The following is a 12483-nucleotide window of genomic DNA, read 5'->3' as shown; positions in this document are numbered from 1 at the left end:
TGGACGCCCCCGCTGCTTAGAACAAAGCGATAGAGTAAAATCTTTCCCCTGCGCTGCGCTGGGACGGTTCGCGGGAGAGCTCGTGGGTGATTCCCGTTTACATCATTAAGCAGAGGTTCAAACTCCAGTCTGAACACCACTGACCACGAGCTTTGGGCTCTGCTCTCATGGAGAATATTTACTTATATAGCATATTTTATTTTTTCCGTAACTCCCCAACCGGACCTCACCGGACAATGGCACCTTTTGTGTTACACCCAGCGTCACTACTCCCTCCTACCCTGCGAATTTCGAGCCCCTGGACGCCCCCGCTGCTTAGAACAAAGCGATAGAGTAAAATCTTTCCCCTGCGCTGCGCTGGGACGGTTCGCGGGAGAGCTCGTGGGTGATTCCCGTTTACATCATTAAGCAGAGGTTCAAACTCCAGTCTGAACACCACTGACAGCTCCGTGTATTGCGTGTAATCACATCCATACAGTTTATGATCACAACAACGTTTGTCAGGCATCTACATTGTTATCTGAGGAGATTACAAAGATTAAACAAGTGTTTTTTTTACTCTAAAACATATATATATATATATATATATATATATATAAACATAAATGTTGAAATGTTTTATTAACATATATTAAAATATATTTCAAATTAAAACTAAAATAAATATAAACCCATAACTGAAAAGCAATAATAATAGCGATGCTTGCCGAAACATAACTATAAAGTTTATGAACTACTCCTGTAGGGTCGCGGTGCTGGTGATTAGCAAACTATATGGACTTTCCTCAGCACACAAACAGTCTTTATGCAGGGCACCAGATGTGCAGTGCAGGCTAGGAAGTGGCAGCATGTTGTCATTTCAATAGCAACACATCGGCGCTGCACACAATAACCACAGTTACTGCGAGAGGGGGAGGGACGGGGTGTGTACACTGTGCTTCAGTGTATCAGACTGACAGTCCTACAGAATGCTACACTTAATTGCAATTTACTTTATATTACCACTGCATGCTATAGCACTGTACACATGCACTGTATGCGTTTTAATAAGCATGAGATAAATGTATATATTTGGACAATCCAGATTATTAAATAAGTATTCAAAGGTCCTTCATTTGATTTTTTTTTTGTAACTTGTGATGTACAAGATAAGATTAATAATACAAATTAAATAAGTATGGAATCAGCTTCACATTATGTTACAGTCAAGATAAAAATAAACCAGATAATTATTATAAATAATTTTAGTCTCACATGCAGAAAAAGCTGTTTTGTTGTGATTTTGATTCATCCCAGTGACTGAAAAAGTTTAATCATTCACCAAAATGATTTATTCAAGGATTTGTTCAATAATGAGCCAGTGAATCATTCACTCAATTCATTTGCAAGTGAGATATTGCATTTATTCAGTTCAGTTTGTTTACAAACAAGATACTGCATTTATTTGGTTCACCCACAAACAAGATACTGTCTACATTCGATTCAGTTTGGTTCGTTCACAAGTAAGATACTGCATTAATTCAGTTTGCTCACAAATGAAACACCACACTGATTTGGGTTCTTTACAAACAAAATACCATGTTCATTCAATTCAGCCACAAGTTAGAATAGATACTGCGTTTATTTGGTTCGCTCACAAACAAGATACTGTGTCCATTCAGTTTCGTTTGTTCACAAACGAGATTCTGCATTCATTCGGTTTGTTCACAAACAAGATTCTGCGTTTATTCGGTTACTAACAACATACTACATTAATTTGGTTTGTTTAGAAACAAAATAGAGCGTTAATTCAATTTATTCACAAGCAAGACACTGTTTATTTAGTTTGCTCACAAACAAAATACCAAATTCATTAGGTTTGGACTGCCAACAAACAAGATTCTACATTCATTTGGTTCAGGTCATTCACAAACGTGATACTGCATTTATTCGGTTTCTTCACAAACAAAATACTGCGTTATTCGGTTCACTCACAAGAAAGATGCTTAATCAAGTTATGATGATTTTACTGCGTATGAGTTACAATGATGAGATACCACATTCATTTTTCTCATTCACACACGAGATTCGTTCAGACAGTTTGTGCACAAGTAAGTTGTTTTGAGTGTGGTCGATTCATTTAGTGAAGAGCATATTCGTTCAGTAAGTCCAACCAATCAAATGGTCCTCAGCTCACCATTCTCAATGAAAATCTCAAAATGTAAGTGAAAACGCCAATGAAAAGTGAACATGAATGATTCACTCTTAAGCTTCATTCACAAAATTCCACTAGTCCTGCACAGCAATGACCTTGCTGATATATCTACACAATTGTAAAGCAGGTTGTCAGTAGACTTTTCTACCGCATTTCATTTCACTATAAAACGGGATAGACTGTACTACACCATTCTTTGTAATTGTAAAGTGAGTGTCACAGTACTGTACTAACCTCTCGCTCTCATCGGCAGCCTTCTCGGCCTCCTCCAGCTTCTGCAGGGCAGTAGCCAAACGCTCCTGTGCACGATCCAACTCCTCCTCAACCAGCTGGATACGTCTGTTCAGGGAAGCTACATCACCCTCAGCCTTGAAGAGCACAGAGGAACTGGCATAAATGCTCAAGATCAGATGTTCACACACAATTCAAATTTTTTAAAATTGTAATATAGGCTACCTAAATGAATCAGAATCTAATAAAACAGAATCAGAACTGAATCAAATTGAAATCAAAAGCTTCTGAATCCGAATCAAACTTAATGTGAACATCTGTAGTGAAATCCAGCCCTAAACAAACTCATCTGCCACATTAGTTTTGTTCAACTTTTGACATTTCAATGTGTTGTCACCACATTACATCCAATAAAAAAATCTGGGCTATAAGACTGGCTTTTAACTCATGCTAAATTAGTTGACATTTATATATTCTTAGGTATTTTAAAATATACAATATTGTTACATCATCAAAATAAGTGTATATTTATGTTTTTATAGCATGCATAACAAATAATCTCTGTTTAAGTCCCAGTCCAGTGATAAGCAAAGGCCTTACGTGGGACAAAGTGCATGTTATATTGTCAGCTGAGATATGAAAAACTAGAAAGCAATACAGATAACCTTGACAGCCAGCACTGAACTGCTACATTTCCTTAAAGGGCCCAGAGTCTTAAGTATGCTTGTTTAGAAAAGACTGAGACTGATTATCAATGCCATAACTAGATATCTATATATCCATCTATAACTAAATAGATATAACTAGGGCTGGGCATGTTTATGCGCCAAAAGCGGAACGAAACAGCGCGACTCATTTGAATCACGCCACTCGGACCGTTTATCTGCTCGGATCACAGTTCAAACTGCCACGCAGCGCGAGCTCACTAGAGCAGATGCGTTTACTCGGTCACGTGAGCACTAAACAACAGCGCTGAGAGATCCAGTGTGAAGCGCTTGAATTCAGCGATGAACACAAATGACTCTGTGATTTAAACTAGTTTAGAGCCAAACAGGAGAAACACTGTGTGCAACGAGACAGTCAGAAGGCTTTTCAATCTACACATCGCCATAATTTACCATGGATTTACTGTAGTAACACTCACTGCATCATGGTATTGTGGCAGAAATGTGTGATATTCACATTGAATTTTATTACAGAAGTAATGGTATATAATTATAGTAGGTATTTGAGATTAAGCTATAGCATGTGTGCATTTATAGAGTGTTTTAGACTACTGTTTCTCATACAAATAGGCTACCTAAAAACCATATAGTTATATTTTTACCATGGTACTGAGGTTCTATATGTGTGGTTTTAACTGTGTTTATCATGATTTAAATGTATGCTACTATGGGAGACCAATGCTTAATAAAAAAAAAAAAAAGAAACTTGGTCAGAAAGAATACATTTAACCATATAAAATGGAGATTGCTAAATTTTTTTTTACAGATGTTACTGATTTTGATAATGAACTAAAATTGACCTCTGCATCCTAGCTCAAGCTACTATCAAATGTGCATTTCTAAGCATTTCATTTTCTAAGAGACAAATAAGTTATATTATTATTATTAATAATAAATAAAAAAAAAATTGTATGCATTTAGCAGACGCTTTTATCCAAAGTGACTTACAGTGCATTCAGGCTATACATTTTTTACCAGTATGTGTGTTCCCTGGGAATCGAACCCACAACCTTTGGCGCGGCTAACGCAATGCTCTACCACTGAGCCATAGGAACATATTATAATATTATATTATAATATTATCAGGCAACCTAAACCGTTTTCTTTATTTGAAACAATATCACTCATTAGAACATGCAGAAACTAAGAAAATAATTTTTCTATTTTTCCATTTAATTTGCTAAATCATTATAATGAGCCCAAATTAATGGTCTGGTTTCTACAACTTTCACTTTGGAACAAAAATCTGGCTTTAAACTTGAAAGAAATAAAGATGTGACATTTATCGTGATAATTATCGATATCGACTGATATTAAAAAAAAATGATCGGGATTTTTTTTTGGGCCATATCGCCCAGCCCTAGATATAACTATAACATATCTATAACTAGAGCCATCACTATTTATTTCAGCATGACTAAGAGGAGTCCCACTGTATGTGACGATGCAGGCTGGCCATATAAGGGAAAGTTCTCAAATGCTTCCTGAGATGTCAACATACAGCCTGAAGCAGCACAACTCCTATTCATTAAGATAAAACCACTACAGCAGAGCCCACGTCAACAGTTCTGTCCAGGATCACTACTGAACTGCAGGCTATTAGCCTAAAATGATTACACTCAGAGCCTCTGGTTCAACATAAAAGTCATCAAACAAGGACCTATTCACAGGAGTACAATTTAACTAGCTGGATTATAACCAGGCTCTCCAATTACGACCAACAAGAGAACAGACTGAAAACACAGGGATGTGCCTTGCACAGAGATATCGTCAGCAATCTCAAAGTTTGGGGTGAAAACAACTCTGTTGTCCGACTCATTTCCGCGAATCGATTCTTTCGAACGGTTCAATTCAAATAACCGTTTCAAAAACGACTCACTAATAATTCTTAGACATTCAGACGTAATTTCAATACAGAGTCTGAATCAAAAAAAAAAAAAGAAACTTGGTCAGAAAGAATACATTTAACCATATAAAATGGAGATTGCTAAATTTTTTTTTACAGATGTTACTGATTTTGATAATGAACTAAAATTGACCTCTGCATCCTAGCTCAAGCTACTATCAAATGTGCATTTCTAAGCATTTCATTTTCTAAGAGACAAATAAGTTATATTATTATTATTAATAATAAATAAAAAAAAAATTGTATGCATTTAGCAGACGCTTTTATCCAAAGTGACTTACAGTGCATTCAGGCTATACATTTTTTACCAGTATGTGTGTTCCCTGGGAATCGAACCCACAACCTTTGGCGCGGCTAACGCAATGCTCTACCACTGAGCCATAGGAACATATTATAATATTATATTATAATATTATCAGGCAACCTAAACCGTTTTCTTTATTTGAAACAATATCACTCATTAGAACATGCAGAAACTAAGAAAATAATTTTTCTATTTTTCCATTTAATTTGCTAAATCATTATAATGAGTCCAAATTAATGGTCTGGTTTCTACAACTTTCACTTTGGAACAAAAATCTGGCTTTAAACTTGAAAGAAATAAAGATGTGACATTTATCGTGATAATTATCGATATCGACTGATATTAAAAAAAAATGATCGGGATTTTTTTTTGGGCCATATCGCCCAGCCCTAGATATAACTATAACATATCTATAACTAGAGCCATCACTATTTATTTCAGCATGACTAAGAGGAGTCCCACTGTATGTGACGATGCAGGCTGGCCATATAAGGGAAAGTTCTCAAATGCTTCCTGAGATGTCAACATACAGCCTGAAGCAGCACAACTCCTATTCATTAAGATAAAACCACTACAGCAGAGCCCACGTCAACAGTTCTGTCCAGGATCACTACTGAACTGCAGGCTATTAGCCTAAAATGATTACACTCAGAGCCTCTGGTTCAACATAAAAGTCATCAAACAAGGACCTATTCACAGGAGTACAATTTAACTAGCTGGATTATAACCAGGCTCTCCAATTACGACCAACAAGAGAACAGACTGAAAACACAGGGATGTGCCTTGCACAGAGATATCGTCAGCAATCTCAAAGTTTGGGGTGAAAACAACTCTGTTGTCCGACTCATTTCCGCGAATCGATTCTTTCGAACGGTTCAATTCAAATAACCGTTTCAAAAACGACTCACTAATAATTCTTAGACATTCAGACGTAATTTCAATACAGAGTCTGAATCACAGAGATTATTTATTTAAATACGAGTGTTTTTTAATATAATTTAATTAGTCTTAATTCAGTTTGCAGCCACGATTCAGTTCATAAAATTAGTCAAACTCTAGCATGACTTTGTATTTAAAGTAAACAAACTTATAAATTTAGTCCAAAATGTATTTTTAATCTCCTAGCTGAAAGTTTCTGCAATTTAAAAAATAAAAATATTAAAACAGATTCTGAATGCTTGATATCATTTCCCTTTACATTACCAGGTCACTAATTGAATCGATCATGTTCGAACGAAACGGTTCCCGTCTATAAATTCGCTCGAGTATGAGTCGGACAGGTCTAAGAGAAAGTCAGTTAACTGTCGTTTAGACAGTTCACAGCACTTCGGTCAAATTCGTGAACTAATCAATCACACCGATTTGGTGAACCGGTTCAACTGATTCATTTTCAAGATCCGACTCAAATGAACAACTCGTTCGGATACGAATCGGATATCGTTATTCAGCACCTTTAAACTCTATTTACATGTGTCAGTTTATAATCACACTGGCAGACATTTAATTCGCGTCTCCTGTTTGTTGGAAGTAAGAACTGATAAGTTATTAAAAAACGTGCGTGATACAAATGTCGCCGTTTAACGGGCTGGTAAGCAGTGCGTAGAGGGCGTCTGAGAAGTTCCGCTACGTTCATACCGCACATCACCGCGCGCACTATCGTATCCGTCCTATACGCCGCTGTTTAAATGAACTCACGCACAGAGGAACGCCTGGAATGCGAGCGACGCTACACTGCAGCGCGGCGCATTTCAACACATGCACTTCATACTTTGTATCATTTGGCGTTCTTACTGCTTCTCTGGCTTTCCTCTCCAGCGCCAATTCCCTCTGCAGTTTCTCCGCTCTCTCTTCAGCGCCGTCCGCTTGATCTTGCAACAGTTTTATTTTCCGTTTGACTGCTTCCAGCGATGTAGCCGCCATTCTTATTCTAAGTAACCACTAAAAGCCTCGTATTTGAACGCGGTCCCTTCAGATGAACACAGCTCAGAGACGCTGCTGCCCCGGATCTGTGTGTGCGCGAAGACGCGGAGCAACGTTTCAGATCACACCGGAAGTAACCATGTTTTCATAGGCGAGCCCCAAACGACGTCATTGTCATGAACTAGGGCTTATCTGCCGCTTTTCAGCGAACAGTATTTCCATGCGAGACATACAAGAGGTGAACTGCAGTGCATGTTTAATATGTTTCATGAAAAACATATTTGATCAAATCATTTAAATAGTAGTTTACTTCAAAGTCATTTGGAGGATGTGCAATACATGTTTACATCCTGCACCTGTTGCACATCTGAATGCGTTCATCAATAGCCTGATGGGTAATTGACTGGAGTGCTGGTGCTGAAACTGAGCTGCTAAATATGGAATGGCTTCAAGAGGAGGGGGCGCGTTGTTCTGGGCCTCGAATGTAGTTGTTTAGTTCTGTTGCGCCCTCTATAGGGATAATTACAGCATCGACCAGAGATTCACATTCGACCTAAGATTCATATTATATTATTATATTTACATTAATTTATTACTAGTGAATTAATTGATTGGAATAAATTGTAAGTTAGATTATAATTATACAAATATATAATTATATAATAATATAATATATTTACATAGTAAATTAATGTAATTATTAACATTAATAATATATATATATAGAGAGAGAGAGAGAGAGAGAGAGAGAGAGATAGCCTAGCTAGCTAGCTAGATATAACAATTTGATATTGTGATAGATATTATGACAAAAACAAAGTATTCTCAGAATATTACATTATTATGATTATATTAATTTATTACTATTACATTAACTAAATATATTAATATTATATTTATATAATATATAATTTACTAACATTAACTAATAATATTATATTAGTATTCTAAATGTATATATTTTATATACTATATATATTTTTATTTTTATTTCTACATTTTGTTATTTTATTGTAATAAAAAAAAATATATATTTTTGTCTATTTGTATTTACATGTGTGTGTATTTTTATTCTCATCTTATTTTTATTGTCTGTGTGTTGTTGTCTCTGTGTACTGGAAGCTTGTGACACTAAAACAAATTCCTTGTATGCGCGAACATACTTGGCAATAAAGCTCTTTCTGATTCTGATTCTTCTAATTTGATATTGTATTACATAGATATTATAACAAAAATAATATTATAGTTACAATAATATTACATTATTATGGTTATAGTAATTTGTTTACTATTAAACAAATTTATTAGAATAAATTATAATTTAATTATACTAATACTACTATATAATATTGAAATAATTATATAATTTATTAACATCAATAATATTATATTACTATTATACTTATGTTAAAAATCATTTTTATTTGAAATGTAAGTACAATGTAGCACCTTACTGTAGTTCTGTTGATGTACACGAGGGGGAGTCCCAGTGTGCACTATTCAAGACCGTAGTACAAACTACAAAGATCTATTATTTTAACACAACAAAAGAGTTCAAATCAATTTCTACTCACATAGGCCTATATTCTTTTAAATATCTCTCAATTACTGAATAACGCATGACGAATCAATGGAACATAAAACAACTCAAGTTCAAATGATTCTTTGAAGCTGGAGCTAGATGGTCAGAGGACTATCTTGCATCATGCAAAGCTATGCAAATACTTGTCAAGACTTTGGAACGTCTACTCATGCACTTCTCAGGATACAGTTTAGTTTTGAAACTAAAAGAATCAATGGCAATTTTTAAAGAAAGACTTCCAGTCGACCAGTCTCAAGGGCAGAGCCCAAGAAGTCGATCTGAGTCTTGACCATATAAAGCACTAGGCTAAATATAACAGCCTGCCTGCTCACTCTCTTCTTGGAATGCACGTCTTGTAAATTAAAATCGTGTATTTATGTTTGCATACCTATACTAATACACCATGTTTGGTCAGAGATATGCGGACTGTGTTTATAATAGGCCTACACTCTAAAAAATGCTGGGTTAAATACAACCCAGTGCTGGGTTAAATAGGGACAAACCCAGCAATTGGGCTGTTTTGACCCAGCGGTTGGGTTAAATGTTTAACCCAACCTTCTGGGTAGTAACCCAGCTGCTGGGTCAAAACAACCCAATTGCTGGGTTTGTCCCTATTTTACCCAGCACTGGGTTGTATTTAACCCAGCATTTTTTAGAGTGTACCATGCCACAGACGACGTTTTTGTCTTATAGTTCACGAGTCACTTTATTTTCACACCTGAGGAAAAAAGTTACGTTTCATAGGCTAAGAGAAACCAGGGTCCGAAAGCAATATTAACAACCATCCTCAAATATGACAACTGACAACAGACTCTTATCTGTAAGTAATAAAGGCGTGGCATGCCAAAAGTGTCAGGAACAGATGCGTGAAAGCGGGTGATGCTCCATATACTCACATCTGCGGCTTTCTTCTCAGCCAGCTCCAGTTTCTCCTGTGCATCTTTAAGAGCCTCAGAATATTTGTCGAGCTCATCCTCAGTGCCCTTCAGTTTCTTCTGCAGTGCTAGGAGGTCATCCTCAAGCTGCGCGTGTTTGAGTGATTGATTGACAGCAGTGAAGAGCGGGAAGCAGAGTGCGCGTGATGTGGCGGGCAAAGAGACCGACAGAGACAGAGAAAGAGAAAGAGAAGGGAAGAAAGAAAAGTTAGGAAGATTCAGACAGGAACACTCAGGAAAATACCTTGGTGGCGACCTCCTCGGCGGTCAGGAGCTTCTCCTCGACGCTCTGGTACTCCTCAAGCACTTTATCACGCTCGTCCTCCGTTACGCGCAACCTCTTTTCCAACTCAATTAGTTCGTCTTCTAACTACACATGCATAAATGACAGTTGTCATAACAAACGAGGTAAACTTTTATTAGAAATGCTATTAAAACAATAAATATGTCTACTACAAATAGCCTACTAAACGTGCTCTTTAACCCTTCATGGGGTTCAGTTTGTGGTCTCGGAGACCCAAAGGCCTTTTTAATAGCTCAAAAATATACTTAACATGTTTGTTTCATTTTTTTTTTACAATGTGCTTTGTTGGGATCACACTTCTTAAAAGTTCATGTACTTCGTGATACCACGAAGGGTTAACGCATCAATTATAGGCCTATCTGCCAAACGAGTTTTGATTTGGTCAGGGAAAACACAAGGTTTTGCTCCAGTTTCTCCTGTGCATCTTTAAGAGCCTCAGAATATTTGTCGAGCTCATCCTCAGTGCCCTTCAGTTTCTTCTGCAGTGCTAGGAGGTCATCCTCAAGCTGCGCGTGTTTGAGTGATTGATTGACAGCAGTGAAGAGCGGGAAGCAGAGTGCGCGTGATGTGGCGGGCAAAGAGACCGACAGAGACAGAGAAAGAGAAAGAGAAGGGAAGAAAGAAAAGTTAGGAAGATTCAGACAGGAACACTCAGGAAAATACCTTGGTGGCGACCTCCTCGGCGGTCAGGAGCTTCTCCTCGACGCTCTGGTACTCCTCAAGCACTTTATCACGCTCGTCCTCCGTTACGCGCAACCTCTTTTCCAACTCAATTAGTTCGTCTTCTAACTACACATGCATAAATGACAGTTGTCATAACAAACGAGGTAAACTTTTATTAGAAATGCTATTAAAACAATAAATATGTCTACTACAAATAGCCTACTAAACGTGCTCTGTAACCCTTCATGGGGTTCAGTTTGTGGTCTCGGAGACCCAAAGGCCTTTTTAATAGCTCAAAAATATACTTAACATGTTTGTTTCATTTTTTTTTTTACAATGTGCTTTGTTGGGATCACACTTCTTAAAAGTTCATGTACTTCGTGATACCACAAAGGGTTAAAGCATCAATTATAGGCCTGTCTGCCAAACGAGTTTTGATTTGGTCAGGGAAAACACAAGGTTTTAATTTTATAATTACTACAGTATTACAAAAATAGCATACTAAAACTGTTGACTGAAAGCTTAGTTTTACGTGATCCCAAGGTTAGGCTGCAACCCGCAGTCATTTAACCGATACATTTAAACGATTTTGAATTTAATTAGGCTAACATAGGCTACTAATCATGAAAATCTAGTTGAAACAGAAATATTATTCGACAGTAAGTAAAGACAGTAGTTAAGCCTGTATCAATGGAACATTGAGGGTTAATAAATGAATGGCTACATTTTTCTGCACTGGATGTATGGTCATAAAAGGGCGAGTCATCGTACGTCGTATTAACATTATTGACATAATTTTAATTGACATTGAAAAGATTCATACTCGAATTCGTTATTTTTACCCTTCTTCTGTTACTATAAATCCACTCATGATAATCCGTTCATCAAGTAGCGCACGGGAACGGCGCGTGCGCGTTATGGATAACTGTTAAAAGTCCTCATAAAAACCGCAGACCTGTTTGCTCCTGTCCTCCGCTGCCTTTTTGTCTCCCTCAGCCTGCTCAGCTCTGTCCAAGGCGTTCTCCTTGTCGAGCTTGAGCATCTGCATCTTCTTCTTAATGGCATCCATGGCTGCTTATGGGTTGTTCGGCTGCAAAAGTGAAATTTCCCCAGAGGAGCGACGGTCAGAAGCGCTTGGGACTGAACGCAGAGCTGGAGTGCGAACGCCCGCTCCTGTGCGAGCTCTCAAATACGTATTTCCACGGGAGGGGTGACCGAATTCCTCTGGACATTCAATACTTTTTTGGAAACAGCCGCGTTCGGTTGCTTTTCTCCATGCCCCGGGGCTTTTTTTATGGATCTGGGTGGCGATTCGCAGTTGCTCGACATTTGACCGTTTATATGCCTATATAAGGGGTGTGATGGGCAAGGCGAACTCCTCAAGACGTCTTCACACATACTGAGCGCGACGGAACGGGACAGAACGCACGCAGGGGTCTCGAGACGCGTTTTCCACGTGATGCACTGCCATCAAAACGCAACACTCATGGCCATCTGATTCATTTTATTTTGAGAGTTCAAAGAAAAATGTTACAAAATGTAAATGTTAAAAAAGCAGCAGCTTCTTTATATATTATATTTTTCTTTGATTTCATAGGGGATAGGTGTATATTTGTGAGATCCTGAGGTGAGAAGAAATTGATTATTTTTATTTATTTATTCATTTATTTTTGGAGACGCAATATTTGAAATATTAAACATTTAAATTGTTGGAAGTAA

General features: G+C 37.3%; 1 protein-coding gene across 3 annotated transcripts in view; it reads right to left on the bottom strand.

The window, feature by feature from the left end:
• Nucleotides 1-12043, bottom strand: part of LOC107703245 (tropomyosin alpha-1 chain-like) — a 15923-nt gene extending 3880 nt beyond the window's left edge. The window contains exons 1-3 of one of the 3 annotated variants that reach the window (XM_016505813.1): nt 11720-12043; nt 10765-10890; nt 2429-2562 (exon numbers count right to left, since the gene is read on the bottom strand). In XM_016505813.1, the coding sequence (XP_016361299.1) occupies nt 2429-2562; nt 10765-10890; nt 11720-11833 (374 nt within the window). In that variant the 5' untranslated portion in view covers nt 11834-12043. Of the gene's footprint in view, nt 1-2428; nt 2563-7151; nt 7422-10764; nt 10891-11719 lie in introns of those variants that run through there. The other 2 variants (XM_016505806.1, XM_016505798.1) reach the window with 2 other exon arrangements.
• Nucleotides 12044-12483: the final 440 nt, after the last annotated feature.

This window comes from Sinocyclocheilus anshuiensis, unplaced genomic scaffold (genome assembly GCF_001515605.1).
Source record: "Sinocyclocheilus anshuiensis isolate Anshui unplaced genomic scaffold, SAMN03320099.WGS_v1.1 scaffold1597, whole genome shotgun sequence".
NCBI classification, from domain to species: domain Eukaryota; kingdom Metazoa; phylum Chordata; class Actinopteri; order Cypriniformes; family Cyprinidae; genus Sinocyclocheilus; species Sinocyclocheilus anshuiensis.
The sequence above is the reverse complement of the archived record's forward strand: the minus strand, read 5'-3'. Positions and strand labels throughout refer to the sequence as shown.